Source organism: Oryctolagus cuniculus, chromosome 18 (assembly GCF_051225735.1).
Source record: "Oryctolagus cuniculus isolate XC-2025 breed Fujian yellow rabbit chromosome 18, ASM5122573v1, whole genome shotgun sequence".
Classification (NCBI taxonomy): domain Eukaryota; kingdom Metazoa; phylum Chordata; class Mammalia; order Lagomorpha; family Leporidae; genus Oryctolagus; species Oryctolagus cuniculus.
Genome location: NC_142884.1, coordinates 21,724,885 through 21,747,806, shown reverse-complemented (window position 1 = coordinate 21,747,806; position 22,922 = coordinate 21,724,885). Strand labels below are relative to the sequence as shown.

The window sequence follows — 22,922 nt, the reverse complement described above, 5'->3', positions numbered from 1 at the left end:
TGCTCACAGACCACAGGATCCAAAACTTAGGCTCCCCAGGCCTGCCAACGTGCAGCCCTAGGTGGAGGGTGGAGTTGGCCTGGTTTCTAGTTGGTGACGGAGCATCGGACGGGTCATCATTCGTCTCTAATTTACAGTGCGGGAGCCCTGCCCTTCTGCTGCTCCTCCAGCCCACAGGGCAGCCCGGGCCCGACACAGAAGGCTCCCATGTAAACCACGGCCCACAGAGGCGAGCACAGTGGAAAGTGAAAACACTAAGTGCAAACAGGCAGGCGAGGGGCCCGCACGTGCTCAGACCACAGACGCCTGGGAAGAAACAGCAGAGTGAAGCACAGCACAGCGACTAGGAGGAGCGTCTCGCAGGAGCAAATCCAGTAATCCAGGTGAGAGCTGATGATGTGAGTGCCTACAATTCCTGGCATGGCCAGACTCCAGGCACATCAGCCAAAACAAACAAACAAATACAATCAGACAAATAAAAGGCACAGAGCCCGAGTCACAGACCCGCGTGGAACTGGAAAAGCATCCAGACTGGGAGCCACTGGGCTGCCCCCTGGACCCCTGGCTTCCAGGCACTTCCCCGCAGGCCTCAGGGGGCAGCTGTTGGGGATGCTCAGGCAGGCACTGTCCAGAGTAGTGCCCATAACGCAGCCCTGGTGCCCACAGCACACGTGTCCGCAACGTGGGGAAGGAAGATGCTGCCACGCTTCAGCCGGGAGAAGGCCAGAGCTGCCTCTGGGGGACAGGAGACGGTAGGGACGGGCCAAGGTCCCTGGCATAGCTGTGGAGGTCTTTCCCAGCAGGGCTGTGTGAGGTCCGGCATCACACCGCCATACAGCAGTCTCTCAGCCTCATCCAGCAGCCGCCATGGAAAACCAATGGCCACCTCTCCCCAAAGGCCACCCAACAGCTCACGTGACGATAGAGAGGTGGGCACAGAGACACCAAGGAAGCTCTGGGCCTGGTATGTGGGGTATTTCAGAATATATAGGGAGTTGTTTTCATCAGATACAGTAACATGACAGACGTGGAGATAAGCATGTTTGAAAGGAGAGTTTATGGCCCCCCCTCGGCTCCCTGCTGGCCTGCAGGGCAGCCACGTCCAGGTACAAATGCTTGACCATGGGATGGCACGGTCTAACGTTCGGTGACTCAGAGTCACCACGTACCAGCCTCATTAAGATTCAGTCAGCCCATTACCTGAACTTGCAGTCCTCCAATGAGCACCACATCAAGTACGGGGGAACTGGGTGCCAGGAAGAGAAAATGGGGTGATGGCTCAGCACCTGGCCAGCTCCCAGCACAGCTCATCGATCTGGTCCCCAGCTAGTCATCATATTATCTTTTCTACATATATTTTCGCCTTTCCTTGTCTGTGACAACTCTGAATTCCATATAGTCATTGCTCTCATCTAAATGTTACAATTTCAGTTCCTTTCCTAGCCAAGATCTCAAGGTAATGGACAGTACTACATCTGTCACTACGCACTATAATACAGAATTATGAATGATGGACCCAGTGAAAAGGATTCATCCAAAGGGCCAGCACTGTGGCATAGCGGGTAAAGCTGCTGCATGCAGAGCCAGCATCCCATATGGGCACCAGTTCGAGTCTGGGCTGCTTCACTTCCGATCCAGCTCTCTGCTATGGCCTGGGAAATCAGTAGATGGCCCAAGTCCTTGGGCCCCTGCACCCGTGTGGGAAACCCGGAAGAAGCTCCTGGCTCCAGATTGGCTCAGCTCAGGTCGTTGTGGCCATCTGGGGAGTGAGCCAGCAGATAGAAGACCTTTCTCTCTCTGCTTCTATAACTCTACTTTTCAAATAATAAATAAATCTTTTAAAAAACAAAAGGATTCTTTCAAACTGCTAAAGAAATAACCTTTAATCCAAATTTCTATACATGGCAAAAGTGATTTTGAAGAAAGAACATGAAATAAAAACTACATGAGAAGTTTAATGGAAAATTAACCTGAATAAAATCAAGTTCTTACAGGAGGATGAGCGCAAGTGACCGCAGGTGCGACCTGTGAGGACGGCTGTGGAGCTCCGAGGGAGGTGCACCTGTGGATTAAAGAGAACACTCGTGGTCTCCGTAAAGCATGGCTGATGCTGCCTTGGGGCGGTGGGAGGGTGGAATTACCACATATGGCCTGAGCAACACACACGTGTAGAAGACGAACAGCTTAAGGTTTTGAGTCTCTTAATATCACCCAAGAAGAAGATAAAATATTTAAACCTTGGCTCTAGCATGTTAAATTAGTGCTTGTGATTTTTAGCTTAGGTAATACTAAGTAGAGTTGGAATATACACTTTCAAACTAGAAGAGAGACAATTTGCACTGGAAATAATCCACCAAGAACAGTGAAGCAGAGATCCACCAGATGAAAGGCTGTGCTTCAAGGCTCTACAGCAGGCACCGCTGCTATTCGTGAGCAGGAGAGGATTGCTCCCGTCAGCACGCGGTGGGCTTTACCGGCCCTACGGCTCTTTTATGAGGCCTTCCATTTCCATCAGGGGATTTGATTTCCATTCAAAGCACAATGAATTCCATGGCTTCCTCAGCCACCCTCTATTCCCAGAGCGATAAAGGAACCAGGAGGTGGGCAGAGTGTGCTGGGTTTGGCCAGTGGGTACCAAGATGTCATGTCGAAGGCCACTGGGGTGGTGGCCAAGGTCCTTGAGGCCTACAAGCAGCCGACGCGTCGCCAGGAGGCCACAGTGCGGCTGTATCTGATGGACCCCCAGGCCAGCAGCATCTTCTGTGGCGGGAAATGGTGGAGTGGAAAGCACACCACAGCCGGGGAAGCTGTGAGTGAGGACAGTGAACGACAGCTGCCATTTGCTAAGCACTTCCCGCAGCAAGCATGCGCACAGACCCTGCGGCCTTTAGCGGGCACGGCGGCCCACTGAGCTGTGTTGGCTTGGCTTACAGAGCAGGAGCCAAGGCCCAGAGGTTTCCAGGCTGCCTTCAGCAATGGTTGGCAAGTAGCTGGGAATGGAGCTCCCTAAAGTTTCACTTCTGTTTTTTCAAACGTTTATTTATTCACAGAGACAGGGAGAGACAGAGGGAGAAGTGTTCCATTCACTGGTTCACTCCCCAGATGGCTGCAATGGCCAGTGCTGAAGCCAGGGTCCAGGAGCTTCATCTAGGCCTCTCACCTGTGTGGCAGGGGCCCAAACGTTTGGGGCATCCTCCACTGCTTTCCCCAGACCATTAGCAGGGAGCTGGATAGGCAGTGGGGCAGCCGGGACGTGAACTGGTGACTGTGTGGGATGCTGGCGTTGTAGGTGGTGGCTTCATGGGCTGCACCACAATGCTGGTCCCTATCATCCCTCAAGGTCTCTTTCCTGGTACGATCTAATCTGGGCAGGGACAAGCTCCCTTCTTGTCAGAGAACTAGACCATGGCAAAACGGAACTGCTCAGGTGACTGTCATGGGGCGAGGGACGAACTCTGACTTTTCTTTGCTTCAGAAATGGTGGCCTCTGGCGTCACTCAGGCCTCACCATGTTACTGGGTGCTGACACAGAAACGTCAACATGAAGACAGGGTGTGGCCGGTGCCACGGCTCAATGGGCTAATCCTCCGCCTGCGGCGCCGGTACCCCGGGGTTCTAGTCCCGGTCTGGGCGCTGGATTCTGTCCCGGTTGCTCCTCTTCCAGGCCAGCTCTCTGCTGTGGCCAGGGAGTGCAGTGGAGGATGGCCCAAGTGCTTGGGCCCTGCACCCACAAGGGAGACCAGGGGGAAGCATCTGGCTCCTGGCTTCGGATCAGCGTGGTATGCCAGCCGCAGCGGCCATTGGAGGGTGAACCAACGGTGAGGGAGGACCTTTCTCTCTGTCTCTCTCTCTCACTGTCCACTCTGCCTGTGAAAAAAAAAAAAAAAGACAGGGCGTGTCCTGAAGAATCACGGCTACAGTGGGCTGTCTTTTAGACTGCCTGGGAAAAGCCGTTCGCGCCATTACCCAGGTATCGACATAGTCTGTTGACTCTGCCTCCTAAAACAGGGCATGTTGTTGGCCTGCCAATACCCTCACACAGCCTCACAGAGCAGTTAGGATAAAACACAAATTTGTTTTGGTGACCCTCAGAAACCTGTGCATCAATCTCCATTCCTCTCGTTCACCCCCAGCCACTCTCCCTCTCTAGCCGCAGTGGCCCAGCTCTGCTGGCCTCAGGATCTTGGCACAAGATATTCTTTTCTGCAGGATACTGTGTCCCACCTTTGAACCTGGCCTCACGTCTACATCCTGCAGGGGTGAAGCCTCTTCGTGGTGTCTGCTCCCTTAACTGTGGCTGTCCTATTTCCACAGAGGGGAGTGCTGAGGCCCAGGAAGAAGTGACATGCCCAAGGCCTGGTGACAGGCATGGCTCAGAAAGTGCTAGAACCCCAATCTACACCCAGGGTCCAAGCTCTTAGCAATCAGTCCTCTTCTTCCTGCACATCTGCCCCTCAGCTGTGGGTATGGCGTAGGTTTTGAGAAAGGTCTTGGTGTCTAGGGGAGTTGACGCAGGAGGCAGAGCTGACCAGAGCCACAGAGACGTTTACGTGCAGAGATCAGCTGGGAGCCTGCTAGTGTGATGGAGGTAGGAGTTGATGGTAGCACAGACTAGGATGTGAGTGGCAGAGCTGATGGATCTGGGAGACGAGAGTGACATAGAATGGACAGGGCTCCGGGATGGCTGGGTTGATGGTGTGGCTTGGGTTGCGATGTTCAGCTGCTGTCTGAGTTTGTTTCCTGTGTCTCAGCTTCCTCAACACCAGGCAGTGTCACTCACGAAGCTTAGCAAATGGCAGGAGGAGTCGGAAGTGCCTTTGAGACAGTCACATGGAGGCACGAGACTGAGGAGTCGGGGAGCATAGGGAACAGACTCCAAGGGGCTGCGGAGGGTTTGGCCAGAAACGCACTGGCCATGCAGCCTGGGGTCGGCCAGGGAGGGAGGCCTGTACAGGGATGGCTTCCAGGTGCCCTCGGCAGACCAGAGGTGGGACCCACAAGGCCAAGAGACTCCTTGAAGTTTTACAGGACAGCAAGTGCAGGAGGGCATGGAAAAATGATTGCTTCTAGGTGTCTGACAAGAGCAACTATGCATGCCTGTTTATATGGACAGAAAAATGAATGAGGAAGGCAGGGTAGGGTAGCAGAGCACAGCTGGAGAGATGGGCGGGGAAGAAAGGTTCTTTATCATGTCAGCCCAGAAGGAAATGTCCTCTACTGGGAGCAATGTAAATCAATACAGTCATCATGGAAAACAGTATGGATACTTCCTGTACACCTACACATGGAATTCACCATGTAACCCAGCAACCCTGCTTCTGGGTATATATCCAAAGAATTGAAATAAGTATGTGAAGCTATATTTTCACTCCCATGTTCATTGCAGGCCTATAGCTAAGATATGGAAGTAACCCAAGTGTCCATCAACCGATGCATGGTGTGGTATATATTCACAATGGAATAATACTAAGCCTTGGGAAATGAAGGAAATCCTGTTTTGACAACAGGGATGAACCTGGAGGACACTATGCTAAGTCAATAATGCAGGCACAGGAAGACAAAATTCCACTCACATGTGGAATCTAAACAATTCAAACTCTCAAAATCAGGCAGTAGAATGGTGGTTACCAGGGACAGTAGGGGTGGCAAAAGGATGGGAGAGGGGAGATGTTGATCAAGGGTACAAAATTTCAGTCTGACAAGAGGAGTTAGCGTTAGTGATCTATTGTGGAGAATGTGACTACAATACATATTCATGCATTATATATTTCAAAATTGCTAAAAGAGCATATTTTGAATATTTCCAGGTGATGCATTTGTTAATGAGTTTGATTCAATCATTTCACGATGTATGTATGTATCAACACATCGCATTTGTGCCCCACAAGCACATATGATTATTATCTGTCAATTTAAAATGAAATAAAAATTAAAAGAAATTAGAGGGGAAAATGAATGTGCATTATCGCATGAATCACTGTGATGAACGTTCCTGTGTGCACAACAGAACACAAGCTGACTCTGCCGCAGGCACTATCCTCCGTCGTTCCTATGTCCCCAAACAACACAGTGAGCTTGAAAACCATCACTCTCACTTTCTAAACGTGGGCTGAGTGTAGAAGACGGGGCAGGTCTTGCCAGAGCCATTTGTTTTTCCCTTTGGGCACACAGCTAGACCATTTCCTGGCTCTGAGGATCCAGGCGTGGCCGATGCCCAGTTTTGTCAATGGAGGGGCAATGGTAACACCGGAGTGCAAGGAGGCATGAATTTTTCCTTCCTCGCTCATCTTCCCTCTACCGGACTAGATGATGCCAGGGAATCCTTGAATGAAGCCAGAGGCTGACAACAGAAGGAACGCTGCTCCCCGAATAACTGTGTGGTATGGAGCTTCTGGTTCGCCTACATGTATCTTGCAATGAATGAGGAAACGAAAAACAAACGAAAGTTTTCCCTCTGCTGAGCTGCTGAGATCACAGAATTTCTCCGTTACAGCAACCAACATTGTTAGCCAAGTTCTACACTGGTGAGATGAGGCAGCACCTTCAGGCTCGCAAGGCTAGATGGGTAAAGCCAAGGTTTAAGCCCAAGGCATGGAGCCTACAGCCTTACTTTCACCTAATAGAATAAACTCCCCCAGTAGTGGGGTGGGGGGAGTCTAATAGGGATAAAACAGTAGGTCAGCGGGCTGCACAGCCTCTCAAGCCCTCAGGAGGTCACAACAAGAAGCTTCCCTCTTCCCAGACAAGAGGTCCCCGACTGGTCTGCAGGGTGCGGGACTCCTTCCCCTGCCGGCATTCAGCCACCCACCTGGGCAGGAACTTCAGGAGGGGCCTCTCTTCACCACACAGAGATCCTGCTCATTCTCCGGCGTGTGCATCTGTTCTGGTTTGGGAGCACGATACCCTGATGATGGGGAAACAGAAAACATTTGGGTAAAGGCAAAAAGGAATCTATGTTCAGTACAGTGTCCCAGATAAGAGCAAGATCTTGGAATGACGCTAGTCCCACCCATGCAAAGACAATGCTGACCGATAAGCTAGAAATCAAGAGCAAAGACCCCATCTTCAGGCCAGCAATGACTGTCTTTGGAACACCCATTTGTCTTGCTCTCCATCCTGCAGAATCCATCATGGTTCAGGGGCGACCTCTTTCTCCGTGTGCACAGCCAAGGGGTCCCAGGAGGGCGACATTTCTCTAAATGACCCACGTCAGTGAATCTCAGCCTGTTGGTCCCAGAATCAGCTGGGGATGCCTGGCTTGGACCAAATGGAACGAAGTCCCCGGGGCTGAACCCTGGACATGAGTGGCTCTAACAAAGCTCCAGGCATGCAGGGAGGTGTATACTGACGGGCACCCGGCTTCCTAACTTGTTTTCCCTTTTCTTTGGGAAATGTTGGATGTTCTGCTCTGTGGAGCTGTGAGGTGAGGGGGTGTAGAGTGAAATACAGGGAAGCTGTATAAAGCAGGGAATGGCTGCATCACCACTGTCAGGACAGAAGTTAGTCCTGGAGACCCCAGACACAAGGCAGTGCACAGTGTGTGCACCCGTTCATGTAACATTCAGGAAGAGGCCAATCCAAACCATGGGCAGGGGAGCCAGCAGAGCAGTGTCTTCTGGGAAACTGAGTAGGCAACGGCAGAGGGAGGCTGCTGGGACCCAGAATGCTCCAGGGTTTGATGCAGGTGGTGGGTACGCGGGTAGAAGGTACACGGAGCTAGATGCTTAGAACTGCACACTTTACTGGATGTAAGATGCTTCTCAAAGAAACGAGTGCATTAAAGTTCTTCATGCCAAAATATGTTGTCTTTGGGAACCGGGTTCCTAGCAGGCCAAGAGCTGAATTCAGAGCCAGTAGCTTGGGGAAAATCTACAGTTCCCGAGGGAAATCGTGAGACTTCAGTTCGTGGAGCAGGAAGCGTGGGCCCTGGGACAGGGCCTGCCGCGTGGCCAGTGCGGAGGGGACGCTCGCTATGGCCGGTACTACACACTGCTTTTCTTTAGGCTCACGCACTCTTTACTTGATTTATTCATAAATAATCTTGTACTGCTTGTAAGTAGGAAAACGCTTTCACAAACAGGACACCCCCAAAATACAACAGTGGCATCAAGATAGTGTGGTCGGCTCCACACGCCTGCGTGGCTGGCCTGGCCTGTGCTAGGAGTGGGTTCTGCAGCAAAGGTGAGGGGGGACTCAACGTCTCATCACCCACCAAGACTTTGTCCTGGCAACAGCCACAAGGCAGGAGAGAAGGAAAAAGAACAGCTTTCTCGGGGCAGTGCGCCCCCTAAAGTCATCTGGAGCTGCAAAGGAGCGTGGCCAGGCCTTAGGAAGCACGGGGTACAGCGCAGCCTTTTAATGAAGATGTGCGGTTTGGAGAGTGGCCAGCTGGCCAGCCCGACTCATGGGCCTTCTGGAGAATGATCCATCACTTACAGGCCCTGGCTAACTGGACTGTGCAGGGGCCTAAACCAACAACGCTCAGCCAGTTTCCCTCAAGATTCAGAACAAGGAGCTGAGACTGAGGCCAGTGTGCCAGGCATCGGAGTGAGTGCAGGCTTGGTTTAATTCTTGATTTCCAGTCCTCACAGTGCCTGGCCGGACACAGGGAGGTCAGCAAAGAGGTGGTAAGATGAAGACACAGCAGGAATTATGGGTAGGAGGACAACTGGGCTCCAAAAGGCCTTCTCCAGGCCCAAGCGAGAGAGAAATGGAGGCAGAGAGAGGTGAGCCCTACCCAGCGACACCAGGTGCCTGCAAGTCTCCATCATCACCTCCTGATACAAGTGCTTCTGGTCCTGGTCCAGCTGCCTCCATTCCTCCCAGGTGAAGGTCATGGCCAACAATTTGAATGTCATCAACACCTGGAAAGTCAAATAGAGAAAGCTACGTTGGCTTTGGGACTGTTGGATGAGACCATAGCCTGCTGTCTGGACACTGGTAAAGGTGCAAAGAGACCCAAGGCCTGGATCACTGAGCACGTCTATGAGCCGAACTCCGGGCTGAGCTTATTTGTGGAGGCGGGTGCTTCCCTTGGGCCTAGTGCACCTGAGCCAAAGAGAAAAACCTTCAGTGGAGGAAGCTATGGGAGAATGATGCAGGTAAGGACAAGACCGTGGTGACTGCAAGGCGCACCCAGTAGGTGCTCCGGCGTGTCGGAGTGGGGAAGTGACAGCAGCAGGGCTGCGCCTCACTGGGTTGCTCTGGGTGTTGGCACCCATTGACAGGTTCGCACGCTGTGGTTGATTGTCCGTAAGTCCCAGCTCTGGATCCAAAATCCCAGATTTCAGTCTGGCCTCCGGCAAGCAAGACTTGCCAGGTACACGGTCTTGGGGGAGTTACTTCATTTCTTCCAGCCTCAACTTCCTCACTGATAAAATAATAATTCCCAGTTCACTAGGTATTGTGAGAAAGAGAGAATGTTCCAAAAGCAAACACTGGAGTAGTTGGCTTATGTAAGGGCGCTCTCTCTCTCTCTCTCTCTCTCTCTCTCTCAGAATTTGTAAATTTCTCTTTTTATAACTAGACGTTACTTTCTACAGCAGTTTCAGATTTGCAGAAAAAGTTCCGTAGATAATACAGGTTTTCCATATGAATACCCTCTCACACATACAACTGAACCTATTATTAACATCTTAGTATGATGCACTTGTTAACATTAAGGAACCAACATTGATGCATCATTATTATCATTATTTGAAGATTTATTTATTTGAAAGGGAGAGTAAGAGAGGGAGGATGACAAAGAAAGACAAAAATACTTGGGCCCCTGCCACCCACACAGGAGACCCGGATGGAGTTCTGGGCTCTTGGCTTAGGCCTGGTCCAGCCCTGGTGGTTGTGGCCATTTGGGCAGTGAACCAGTAGATGGAAGATCGATCTGTCTCACTCCCTGTAACTCTGCCTTTCAAATAAATAAATAAACACACTCTTATAATTTTTTGCACCAATATAAACTTAAGATTTTAATTCCATTTTCCCTGAGCTTTGGAAGTCCCTTGCATGAAATGGAGTATTATTCAATCTTATCAAAGGGGAGGTCCTGCCATATGACAGTGTGGCCCCCGAGAACACTACACTCAGTGAGCTAGGCCAGACACCACTTACATGTGTGGAATCCTAAAAACAACAAGAGCTGATAGCGAGATAGGGAGATGTAAAACAACAGCTCCCAGGGAAGGGGTGGAGGGGAGGGAGAGGAGAGGAGGTGTAGGCTCTGCTTGCTTTTGGTGACCTGCACAGTCTTGAAGAGCACTGGTCAGAGCAGCCTACTGTATCGCAGGACACCCCTCTACTGGAGCTTGTTCGTTGATTTCGTGTTTTCTCCGGGAGCTGTGGATTTTCAGGGAGGAAGATCAGAGAGGTAGAGTGCCATCATGGCACTCTAAGGAGACACAGCATCAGCAAGACAGAGGTAGTGTTCGCTGGGTTTCTCCACTTGGGCCATCCTCCACTGCCTTCCTGGGCCACAGCAGAGAGCTGGCCTGGAAGAGGAGCAACCGGGACAGAATCCGGCGCCCTGACTGGGACTAGAACCCGGTGTGCCGGCACCGCAGGTGGAGGATTAGCCTAATGAGCCACGGCGCTGGCCTCTCTCTCCCTCTCCTTCTTCCCAATACATATTATTACACAGAGAGAGGAGAGGCAGAGAGAGAGGTCTTCCATCTGCTGGTTCACTCCCCCGGTGGCTGCAACAGCCGGATCTCGGCTGATCAGAAGCCAGGAGCCAGGAGCTTCTTCCTGGTCTCCCACGTGGGTGAGGGGACCAAGGACTTGGGCCATCAACTACTGCTTTCCCAGACCATAGAAGAGAGCTGGATTGGAAGTGGAGCATCGAGGACTAGAACCAGCGCCCATATGGGATGCTGGCGCTTCAGGACAGAGTGTTAACCTGCTGTGCCACTGTGCCACAACGCTGGCCCCAAGTACTGATTTTTTCAAGAAGTCTTTGACTACCCCTTTTATGCACAGATTTCCATTTTGTTTACAACAAAATAAACTGATTTTTTTAAAAAAGACTTATTTTGGCCGGTGCCACAGCTCACTAGGCTAATCCTCCACCTGCGGTGCTGGTACACCAGGTTCTAGTCCCAGTTGGGGCACCAGTTCTGTCCCAGTTGTTCCTATTCCAGTCCAGCTCTCTGCTGTCGCCTGGGAAGGCAGTGGAGGATGGCCCAAGTGCTTGGGCCCTGCACCCGCATGGGAGACCAGGAGGAAGCACCTGGTTCCTGGCTTCGGATTGGCACAGCGCGCTGGCCGTAGCGGCCATTTCGGGGGTGAACCAACGGAAGGAAGACCTTTCTCTCTGTCTCTCTCACTAACTCTGCCTGTCAAAAAAAAAAAAAGACTTATTTTATTTATTCGAAAGGCAGGAGAGAGAGAGAGAGAGAGAGAGAGAGAGAGAGAATGAATCTTCTATCTGCTGGTTCACTCCCCAAATGGCCACAATGGCTGGGGCCAGGCCAGGCCAAAGCCAGAAACCAGGAACCAGGAACTTCCTCTTGCATCTCCCATGTGGGTGCAGGGGCCCAAGGACTTGGGCCATTTTCTGTTGCTTTCCCAGGTGCATTGGCAGGGAGCTGGATTGGTAGTGGAGCACCCAGTTTTGAATCAGTGCCCATATGGGATGCTGGTGTTGTAGACGTTGGCTTAATCTGCTATACCACAATGCTGAACCCAAAATAAGCTAATCTTTTAATTCCATTTTCCAATGAACTTTTTTTTTTAAGATTTATTTATTTATTTATTTACTTGAGAAGCAGAATTAGAGAGAGGCAGAGGCAGAGAGAGGAAGAGAGAGGTCTTCCATCTGCTGGTTCACTCCCCAGATGGCTGCAACAGCCAGAGCTGTGCTGATCCAAAGCCAGGAGCCAGGACCTTCTTCTGGGACTCCCATGGGGGTGCAGAGGCCCAAGGACTTGAGCCATCTTCTACTGCTTTCCCAGGCCACAGCAGAGAGCTGGTTTGGAAGTGGAGCAGCCAGGACTTGAACTGGCGCCCATATGGGATGCCGGTGCTGCAGGCTGGGGCTTTACCCCACTGTGCCACAGCAACAGCCCTGAACACTTTTTAAAGTCAGTCAGTCTGTCTATCTATCTATCTATCTATCTCTATATATCTATATATAAAACATCTGTGTCTATCTAAAATTAAACATGAGTTCTTACTAATCCATTCCCACAGGCTCATTCTGGAATCCTCCCCTTGCCTAACTATAAACTCTTCTTCCAACAGGGAAATCCTGGTCCCCACCATGCACCATCCGTTTACTTACTAGTCCAATCCCAGTATACATGTACAGAAGTGTCAGAACTGTTAACCTGCACATCTTTATTAACTGCAGTGCAGGGCGTATTCGTAGTTCATTTTGTAATTAGTCTTATAGCCTCATTTCCAATTAAGAAAAAGGAAGGTAAAATTATATTTTATCTTTCCTCATTCTTCTCTAGCACTCTTCCTTACTGAATTTCTGATTAAATAATTTTCCTATTCTCAGGAGAACTTCTTTTAAACATTTCTTGCAAGATTTGGTTGTCTAAGAAAGTCCTTACCAGGGCTGGTGCTATGGTTCAGCGGGTTAAAGCCCTGGCCTGCAGTGCGGGCATCCCATTGGGTGTGGTTAGAGTCCTGTCTGCTCTGCTTCCGACCCAGCTCTCTGCTAATGCACCTGGGCAAGCAGTGGAAGATGGCCCAAGTCCTTGGGCCCCTGCATCCATGTGGGAGAGCTGGAAGAAACTCCTGGCTCCTGGCTCTGGATCGGCTCAGCTCTGGCCATTGCATAAATTTGGGGAGTGAACCAGCAAATGGACCATCTCTCTCTCTATTTAGACCTCTCTCTGTAACTCTGCCTTTCAAATAAATAATTTTTTTTAAAAAAAAAGAAAGTCCTTATTTCTCTTTCACTTTAAAGAATACTTTTACTGGACACAGAATTCTATGTTGAAGGTTTTTTTTTTTTTCTTTCAATACAGAACATTTCACTCTTTTCATGTTTGGTTTCTGGAGAGAAGTCCAATATAAGTTTTAATGTTCCTTTATAAAGTACTGCCTGCTTTCTCTGGTTTCTTTCAAGATGTTTTCTTTTTCCTAGTTTCCTGCAGATTGAATATTATATGCCTGGGTTCAGAGTTTCTGGCATTTATCTTGTTGGTGTTCTACGTACTTCTTGGATAGGTGGTTGGTGGCTGCAATTAACTTTGGAAAATTCTTGGGGGCCAGCACTGTGGCGTAGCGGGTACAGCCACTGCCTGCAGTGCTGGCATCCCATATGGGCACCAGTTCGAGTCCCGGCACTCCACTTCCAATCCAACTCTCTGTTATGGCCTGGGAAATCAGTAGAAGATGGCCCAAGTCCTTGGGCCCCTGCACCCACGTGGGAGACTGGGAAGATCCTGGCTCCTGGCTTTGGATTGGCACAGCTCGGGCCGTTGCAGCCATCTGGGGAGTGAACCAGCGGATGGAAGACCTTTCTCTCTGTCTCTCCCTCTCACTGTCTGTAACTCTACCTCTCAAATAAATAAATAAAAAATCTTAAAGAAAAAAAAGAAAATTCTTATTCATTTTTACTTTAAATATTTCTTTTGTTCCATTCTGTTTCTTATCCTAGTATTTTTTTAAAATGTATTTGACAGGTAGAGTTGCAGACAGAGAGAGGGAGAGACAGCGAGAGGTCTTCCATCTTCTGGCTCACTCCCCAAATGGCTGCAATGGCTGGAGCTGAGCAGATCGAAGCCAGGAGCCAGGAGCTTCTGTCGCCAGGTCTCTCCTCTGAGTGCAGGGGCCCAAGTACTTGGGCCATCTTCCACTGCTTTCCCAGGCCATAGCAGAGAGCTGGATGGAAGAGGAGCAGCTGGGACTAGAACCGGTGTCCATATGGGGAACTGGCATCCATATGGGATGCCGGGGCTACAGGCGGAGGCTTAGCCCACTATGCCACAGCATCGCTCACCACCACCCCCGCCTTTTTTTTTTTTTTAACTTATTTGAAAGGTAGAGTTACAGACAGAAAGGGAAGGTCAGAGAGAAAGGACTCCTAGTATTATTATGTGCCTTTTATAATTGTCCCACAGTTCTTGGATATTCTCATCCATAGTTTTCATTCTTTATTCCCTTAAAGTTTCCATTTGGGGAGCTTCTACTGACCTACCTCCAAGCTCACTGAGTCTTTCCCCTGCCAAGTTTAGTCTGCTGATGAGCCCATCAAGGCACTGATCTGTTACAACTGTTTCAATTTCTAGCATTTAATTTTCATCCTCTCTCAGCCCATCTCTCCACTTAACCCACCTGTTCTCACATGTTGTCTACTTTTTACAATAGAGTCTCGAACATCTGAATTAGTTGTTTTGACTCCATGTTTTTGGGACATTTGCCCATCTTCCCAGAGCTGTGAGATAAACATCACTGTCTTCTCTGTATCCCAGTCGGTGACCTTAGCTGGTTGTCCCAAGCACTTACAGTCTAATGAGGAGAGGCAGGATTTGAACCTGGCTCTCTGTGGTCTGTGTATGTGTGTAAACTTCATGCTCCTTCATCACCTCAGGAATCATGGATAGGAAGAGTCTCCGATATTACTTGCTCTTAAATTGACTTTATCCGCCCCAAACATAATTCTGTGGATGTGGGCAGAGGGGCGGAGCTCCCACCACGGCCGACACTTCCTGGGGCACTGGGCACCCACCATACACATGACCACCTCCCTCGTCTCATAGGAGAAAATGTTTTTGATTTTTGATGAATTTTAATTTATCTGGGAGGAGAGAGGATGGCAGGGGGTAATCTTCCATCTGCTGGTTCTCTCCCCAAATGCAGCCAGGAGCTGGGAACTCCATTCTGGTCTCCCACATGGAATTCTACTGGACAAACCACCCAGAAACTTCACCAAGAAAACAGGGGCTTGTATTGTGGCACAGCTGGTTAGGCTGCCACTTGTGAAGCCAGCATCTCTTACCAGAGTGACGGTTCGAGTCCTGACTGTTCCACTTCTGATCCAGCTCCCTGCTCGTGTACTTGGGACGGCAGCATCAGATGGCCCATGTACTTGGGCTCCTGCCACCTACTTGGGAGACCTGGATGGGATTCCTGGCTCTTGGCTTTGGCCTGGCCCAGTCCTACCTGTTGTGGTCATTTGGGGAGTGAAGCAACAGATGGAGGACCTCTGTCTGTCTGTCTGTCTCCCTTCCCCATTTCCACCCCCAGTCCTTTCCCTCTGCCTTTTACAATAAAGGAATCTTGGGGCCGGCATTATGGCATAGCAGGTGAGGCCGGTGCTGGTTCATGTCCTGGCTGCTCCACTTCTTATCCTGGCCTGGGAAAAAGCAGAAGATGGCCCAAGTGCCTGGGTGCCTGCTACCCATGTGGGAGACCTGGAAGAAGCTCTTGGCTGCTAGCTTCAGCCTGGCCATCGTGGCCATCTGGAAAGTGAACTAACAGATGGAAGGTGTGTGTATGTGTCTCCCTCTCTCTTTCAAATAAATAAGCAAGTTTTAAAAATCCCCAAATAAACAAATCTTTTAAGCAAACAAGTAAATAAGAATGAAAAGGAGGTTAGGTAGCAGGTTAAGAACCACAAGACGCATGCCTGTTGAAAGCGATTCAGGTACATTTTGGACCTTGATCACAATCAATCTCCCTTAAAGAACAAACACATTTTTTTGAAACAACTGAGAAATCCGAGCTCTGATAATGTATTTTAGATGTTGTAAAGGATTTTTACTTGGGGTGCTGAAGCCCTGATCTTTCGGAAATGCATTAGGGACAGGTTAGGAATTACATAGTGTGATGTGAGGTGCACAGGGAGAGAGATGAACCCAGCCTGGCCATGAGGCAATAAATAATGGAGGGCTGGGGGCCGGCGCAGTGGGTAAAGCTGCCGCCTATAGTGCCAGCATCCCATATAGGCGTGAGTTCGAGTCCCAGCTGCTCCACTGCCAATCCAGCTCTCTGCTGTGGCCTGGGAAATCAGCAGAAGATGGCCCAAGTGCTTGGGCCCTTGCACCATGTGGGAGACTCGGAAGAAGCTCCTGGCTCCGTGGCTTCGGATTGGCGCAGCTCTGGCCACTGCGGCCAATTGGGGAGTGAACCAGCAGATGGAAGACCTTTCCTTCTCTCTCTGTGTAACTGACTCAAATAAATAAATAAATCTTTAAGAAAAAATAATGGAGGGCTGGGCCCAAATCCTAGGGCTTCATAACATTGTCTTTTCCAGACATTTGAAAATATCTACTGAAAAAGGCAGAATATGTTTTTGCCTCAGTGATTTTATGGTAATTAGGATGATTAAAAAGAAGAAGAGGAAATTTTTTTGCTTCAGGAGTGTGAGCATGTGTCAAAACATCAAATTGTGCACTTCAAGTACATTCATTTTAAGTCCACTATAGCTTAATAAAGACATTAGAAAACCAAAAGTATTAAAACTCAAAAACTTGTTGCTTCCTCATTATTTTGTTACTATCTGTTATTGGGTTTATGTGTGGCTCTCTTATGAGTTTGGTAGACACAGACTATAATGAGGCATTCTGCGAATCTTTCTCAATCCCACTTCCAGTAATATGCTGGCAGCTTGAAAGTCATTACCGAGGGGACCCGCCAGCTGGCAGGACTGAGACCCGGCCTCTGCAGTGGACACTCGTAGTCAGCTGCATCTGGCCAGGCACCTGGGAAGGGCAGAGGTCGCATGCCAGCTCCTGAAAGCTTTCACTGAACTGCAACTTAGGAGGCGTCTTGTCCCTGTGGATGTCCACGTGGGCAGGCTTCCATTTCAAGCAGAGGTGGGCCTCAGGGGGCTTCCTCCAGTGTCCTCATGCTGGACCAGGGGCCTGCACGGTCCCTGTGTGTCTATGGCGACCCCCTGACCATCTGTGCTCAGTGAGGTTATGGGTCAGCCTGGGCGAAGATGTTCATAAGTCACCGCCCTCACAAAGCCCACCTGGCTGAAGCCTGTTTTGTGTTGGCTCCGGCTCTGCTGCCTCTCTCCACCATGGACTTTCTCCTCTGAGCGAGGGCAGCCTCCGGCTGAAGGCTCTCTTCTATTAGCTGAAGATAAGCTTTCACAGGTTTATTTGTAAAGATTGATTTATTTTATTTGGAAGGCAGAGTTACAGAGAGAGGGTGAGACAGAGAGAGATGGATCTTCCATCTGCTTGTCCACTCCCCGAATGCCAGGTAGAAGCCAGGAACCAGCAGCTTCCCCCAGGTTTCCCACGTGGGTGGCAGCGGCCTAGTACATGGGCCATCTTCTGCTGCTTTCCCAGGCTATTAGCAGGGAGCTGGATCAGAAGTGGAGCAGGCAGGACTAGAACCAGTGCCCATTTGGGATGCTGGCATTGCAGGCGATGGCTTAACCTGCTGTGCCACAATGCCAATCCCAAGAAATCAATCTTTTTAAAAAATGAACCGAAGTGGATCTGGAAATGAAAGCTTGCCTGTATTTTTCTGCACATCACGAAGCCTTTCTCTAGTGTCAGCACTGAACAAGGCAGGTGTTTGAAAATTCTCCACATTCCTTACACTCACAGACCTTTTTCCACCCGACACTCCAGTGTACAGGCCAAAGCTTTGGCAAAAGGATCCCCGACATCTGTCACACTCATAAGGCCTTATTCTCGTGTGAACTTTGATATTAAAGAGGCTGACGCCTTGGCTAAAGAATTTCCCACATTTGCTGCTCTTTCAAGATCTAGTCCCATTGTGAACTCCAGTGTTGAATGCACATGGACTTGTTTCAAGAACTTTCCACAATTCCCTGCATTCCCAAGACCCGTCTCTAATGTGAATTCTCTGTTGTTTAGTAAGGCTGGCATTCTGGCTAAAACAAGTCCACACTGAGTACACGAACAAGGCCTCTCTCCAGTATAAATTCACTGGCAAAGAACAAGTCTTTTCACTTGAAGGCTTTTCCCATTCATTGAATTCCTATGTTCTTTCTCCAGGGTAGACTCTCTGACGCCGGGAAGGTTTATAGTCGAGGTATTTCACAGACTTGAGCATTTGCACACTCTTCTCCAGCGCAGACTCTCCCCGAATAAGTACGCGATAGCGTTAACAGCTCTAGGCTTCCTGCGTTTATTGTACTTCTAACGATTTTTTTTCACTGTGACCGGCTTTCCCACACTAGGTGGCGCTGTGTGGCCTTTCCTGCTCTATGTGACCTGGTGTGGAGGAGGCCTGAACAGACCAGGAAATAGTTGCCCATCTCCCCAGAAGTAAAGGACTTTGTGCACACGGGATCTGCAGCCCTTCATAAACAAGGCCCTATCCGCAGCCCTCCTGAACTATCTGCCTGTACTGGAACCCAGCTGGTGAGGGTTTATACTGAAGGAATCTCCACCATGTCCCAAGTGTGTGCTTTCTGCCTGGACTCTGTCCCCTTGTCCTCAGCGAAGCACAACATGTCCTTCAAGACCAAGACAAACATCTCGTGGGGCTGGGCTTTCTGGGGAGAGGGAGCTGCTCTGGGAATCCTGACCTGTGACACTTCCACAGAAACGCTCTGCTCCGGCGCTCCCTCGTCTTCCGCTCCACACCAGTAACCTGAAAGCAAAGAAATGCAGTGAGGTGCATGTGGACTTGAACGAGAGGGTGCAGCGGCCTCCCAGTGTCCGTCTGTGCACCAGTGAACAGGTCCGTGTGAGCTCGTGGGACTGTTTTCAGGAGGAGGAGGCCTGGGTGAGGTTGAGGAAGCAGCTGCCCTTCGGTGATGGTCTTCCAAGAGTCACAGCTCGGGACAAGCCTCAGCGGGCAGAGCACAGAGGACGGAGCGCAGCACGAAGAGGAGCCGCAGGGTCTATGCTGACCCCCTGTCAGAGGTCTGCAGAACTTGTGTTGACACGTGGGTGGCTGTGTAGAAGACTGTAGGCCCGAGGAAACCCAACTTCCAAACACAGGAGCTCACGTTCAAAGATACCTTATGGATATGTGTGCATCTCATAGCACAGTATGTGTGAGCCCGTGCGGGGGGAAACTGTGAGAGGGAGCAGTGGGCAGATATGGAGGAGATGTGGGACCAAGGGAGCTCAAGATTAGCCCCAGGCCAAAAATCACAAAAATGACAAACTGACAAAGTGTCAAGAGTGGGAAAAGGGGGGACCGGCACTGTGGCATAGTGAGTAAAGCAGCCATCTGCAGTGCCGGCATCCCATCTGGGCACCGGTTCGAGTCCCCGCTGCTCCACTTCCCATCTAGCTCCCTGCTATGGCCTGGGAATGCAGTGGAAGATGGCCCAGGTCCTTGGGCCCCTGTACCCTTGTGGGAGACCTGGAAGAAGCTCCTGGCTTCAGATCGGCCCAGCTCTGGCCATTGCGGCCATCTGGGGAGTGAACCAGTGGATGGAAGATCTCTCTCTCTCTCTGTCTCTCTTTAACTCTTTCAAATAAATTAAAAAAAATCTTAAAACAAATATTACAAAGGGAGTCTCATTGAAGGACACAAAGAGTGACCATGTTGCTGATGGCCATTCTTGACTCAAGCAGACGTGTTTACGCCAGCTCGAGGAAGGGAGTGGAACCTGGGATGGAGGGGTCACCTGGCCAGGGAGAGAAATGTGGCATCCAAAAATCCAACTGCAAGACTCCTGACCCCCTACACTGAAAGGTTTTGGGGCAGCAGCTACTGGGGGTGCTTGGGGAAATGGTAGGACAGTACAATAGCTCTGTCCTAGAAAACAGTGAGCCTACATCTATCACCCTGCTCAAAATAAAGAAAAAGAAAATTGGGGCAGTCCCTAGGGTCCCCATGTGAGGCTGCAGCTGTGTCTGGGGAAGAGAGCAAAGGCAACGCCTCACCCAAGGCACTGGGGCAGACGTGAGGGCCTTACCCAGAGAGGTCATGAGCGCGAGGTTCTCCAGCATCACGTCGCAGTACAGGAGTTTCTGACCTTCATCAAGGAGGTCCCATTCGTCCCACGAGAAGTACACGGCCACATCCTCAAAGGTCATATACTCCGGCTGCAATCGGGACAGGTGACGTCACCAACCGCTTGTCTCGAGAGGCCCACCAAGCCATCTCTCCATAATCCACCGCTTGCCCACACTCCTCCCAAGCTTACAACTCAGGGGGGATATCAGACCCTGGTGCCAGCTGTGACTGCTCCCTCCCACGGCCCCACTGGTCAGCGTATCTGGCCCTCAGCAACAATGAGCAAGTCAGTGGATGGACATGATTTAAGTTCTGGGTCTGCCGGGCAGGGCCCTACTCTTAACCCTACCAGGAAATTACCAGAAAGTCTCCCGAGACGAAGCCTTCCAAGTATAACCAAATTGGACTTCGCCTTCATCTGTGGCAGGGCGCTGGGACATCTGTTCATACTCCCTCTCCATGTGCGTATCGTTCTTTAGACTGTACCTCCCATTGCTACTCTACCCATTGCTACTCTACTTTCCTGCCCACACTACAGGCCTTCCCTGGCCTCTTCCCCAAGCGCTCGTCACCACATGGCATCAGGAGAGTGCTTGGTAGATCCCAGAGGGCTACTGCAGATTTCCAGTGGCTTACACTGCCAGGGGCAGCCCTAGCTCCTGCTATGAACACCTTACTGCCTGGTTCTGTTTCTTGTGTTGATCTCAGCCATCAGAATGATATGCAGACTTCACATCTTGCCCTTGCCTTCCCAGTGGCTCTACCAGATAACTACACTGGCCCTTGGGCAAATCCACCAGCCTGGGTGAAACACTTCCGGGTCACCTAAAAGTCCTGGAGAGTCCACAGAGCTGTAAGAAGCAGCTTCAGTGTAGTCTTTCCTCTAACACTCCTGCGCCCCTGCACTGCCCTCAGCAGCCGTGGCTACCCACCAGGCCACCCGTTCCCTGCTCGGGCCCATTACGGTCAGTCCCCCCCGCCCAGTAGTGTTTATAATGCCCACTCTCCCCAGCCAGATGCCCCAGAGAGAGGGCCCATCCTCAGAGGCCCCATCCTCCCTTCTTGACACGCTAACAGTGCCACCACCGTGACCTGAGGTCACTCTAACCATGACTCCCCCCGCTCCACCTCACTTCACCATCTGGCCACAATGAAGAACACACTAGATCATACTGGATGTGACCCACTTCTGGGAAATGGAATCAGCCACTTGTGCTCCCATGTTCACCAAAGTCCCACCCACAACAGCCAAGATATGACAGCAACCCAGCTGCTTATCAACAGATGAGTGTACAAAGGAAACGGAATGGCATTCAGCCACGTCAGAGAGTGAAATCCTGACGTCTGCCAGGAAATAGATAGAATGGAGAGCATTATGAAACAGGCCAGACACAGAAAGACAACTACTGTACATTGTCTCTTATACGTAGAAGTTGAAAGAACAGTCAATTTGAATTTAGAACAGTGATTACCAGAGATTGGGGAGCATGGGGAGGCTGAGGGAGGTTGGGTAACAGGCACCAAAACTCAGACGGAAGTAACAGATCTTAGTGTTCACAGCACAGTGGGGTGACTACGCACGCTATGTAGATGTGTTGAAATATTCACTGTACCCATAAAAATGTACGAGTATTGCACTGACACATTTTAAAAATAAAACAGTTAAGAAAAAGAGGCCCCTGGCCCAAGGACTTGGACAGTGGCTGAATCCCAAGGTGTGTGGGCAGGGGTTGTGACCAGTGAGAGTCTACTCACCTGCGTAGGGGGCGTATGCACTTCCGTGGCCATAGGAACCTGCAGGAAGAGAAAGGCTATGAGAAGTAGGCAGAGACGGATTCCACGGGCTCCGCCGTCTCCTGTACCCCTGGCCAGACCTGGAAGCAGGTGACCTTGGAGTGACTGCATGACCTCTGCACTCCAGCCCCCAGTGCTGCCTCTTATTCGCTTTGCGACTCTGGACAAGGACTCAGTGGCCCCGGGGTGTTGATCTGCTCTCTCCTCTTGCAGCCCGTGTCCCTCAGCCCGTGTCCCTCCTTTGTTCACAACCCCACACCATCAGGACGTACACGGCCTTGTTCTGCCATTCCAGGCGTCATTTCTCTTCACACCCTGACCCATGAGGACACACGTGGACCCAGGCTTTCAGGAATGCTCCCAGATTGGGGGCTCCTCCAGCCTTTGCACATGCTAATCTTTCCAGTCGTAATGCCCTTCCGTGCCTCATTACACTGGCTTTCATAAATGGGGGCAAAATCTACATGCACCCCGACTCCCGTGCTAGACACTAGGGCCTAGCCTGCAGGGCCCTGAACTCCCATAACTTAGGGCTTTAGGATTTGAAAACAAGATTGTTTTGTGTGTGTGAGGGGCCAGGGTGGGGGCCCAAAGGTCGCAACACCGTCGGCGAAGGCACCGTGATCTGAGCCGCGAACCACAACCCACAGCACCTCCACCTCCATCCCAGCCCCAACGCTGGGTCGCCATGAGCCTCAGAGCCTCAAATCCACCTCTGCAAAGGACTGACGATGGCGCCTCTTGATCCGTCCACTTCCTGTTGCCTCTGACCTGGCTTTGCGCTCTAGAACCAGCCCGCAAACGGCCAGCACGACGGCCTCGCCGGAAGTCCTGCCCCCTCTCTTTCGCTCCGAACGCTAATCGCCCGTCTCCTGCGCTTTCATTGGATGAGCGCTGCTGACGCGGCGCAGAGCACTCTGGGTAAGGGCGCCGCAGTGCTCGCAGTTCCACACCGAGTCAAAGATGGTGGACAGTGCGTCCCCAGGCTCGGAGAGATGGATGGACGGAGTCAGGATTCAGTCACCAGAGTGGAGAGGCTGGTGGTTCAGGCTGTCGGTGCTCTGAGCAGCTGACGTAGGGTTTCCTGTCCTCCAAGGCTACAACTCCAAAAGGAACGGTGGTTTTATGGTGTCGGAGCCAGCGCGCGTCCCTTCGCGGCTGGGAATAAAACATTGGCTTACTGCTCTTCGAATGGGTGGAGCCTACAGAGCTTGGTTTCCTAAATCTCAGAATGTCGAGCCGCAAAGCCTCCAGGCGGGGGAAGAGGGGTGTTGGGC

At 50.8% G+C, this 22,922-nt stretch overlaps 2 protein-coding genes across 5 annotated transcripts in view; one reads left to right on the top strand and one right to left on the bottom strand.

Moving 5' to 3' along the window:
* LOC138846506 (protein Aster-A-like) overlaps positions 1-22,922 on the top strand; it is a 406,361-nt gene that overhangs the window by 312,389 nt on the left and 71,050 nt on the right.
* LOC103346349 (zinc finger protein 211) lies at positions 1,936-22,567 on the bottom strand. 4 transcript variants are annotated; one of them, XM_089319517.1, is made up of 7 exons: positions 22,417-22,567; positions 21,607-21,645; positions 19,811-19,940; positions 18,464-18,528; positions 8,738-8,864; positions 6,809-6,904; positions 1,936-2,062 (listed from the first exon to the last, which is right to left on the bottom strand). In XM_089319517.1, exons 2-6 carry the CDS (start codon positions 21,637-21,639, stop codon positions 6,822-6,824), a joined length of 438 nt encoding a protein of 145 aa, XP_089175643.1. In that variant the 5' UTR covers positions 21,640-21,645; positions 22,417-22,567; the 3' UTR covers positions 1,936-2,062; positions 6,809-6,821. The 4 variants fall into 4 exon arrangements, with proteins under 4 accessions (XP_089175643.1, XP_089175644.1, XP_051696897.1 ...); XM_089319518.1 differs by having other exon boundaries at positions 8,775-8,864; positions 22,299-22,553; XM_051840937.3 differs by having other exon boundaries at positions 22,299-22,545.

Coding starts and splice junctions, on each gene's coding strand:
- LOC103346349 (XM_051840937.3), bottom strand. Junction 19,941..21,606: donor TGCATACGCCCCCTACGCAG/GTGAGTAGACTC, acceptor TCCCGATTGCAG/CCGGAGTATATGACCTTTGA. Junction 6,905..8,737: donor CAGGCACCTGGTGTCGCTGG/GTAGGGCTCACC, acceptor CCCCATCATCAG/GGTATCGTGCTCCCAAACCA.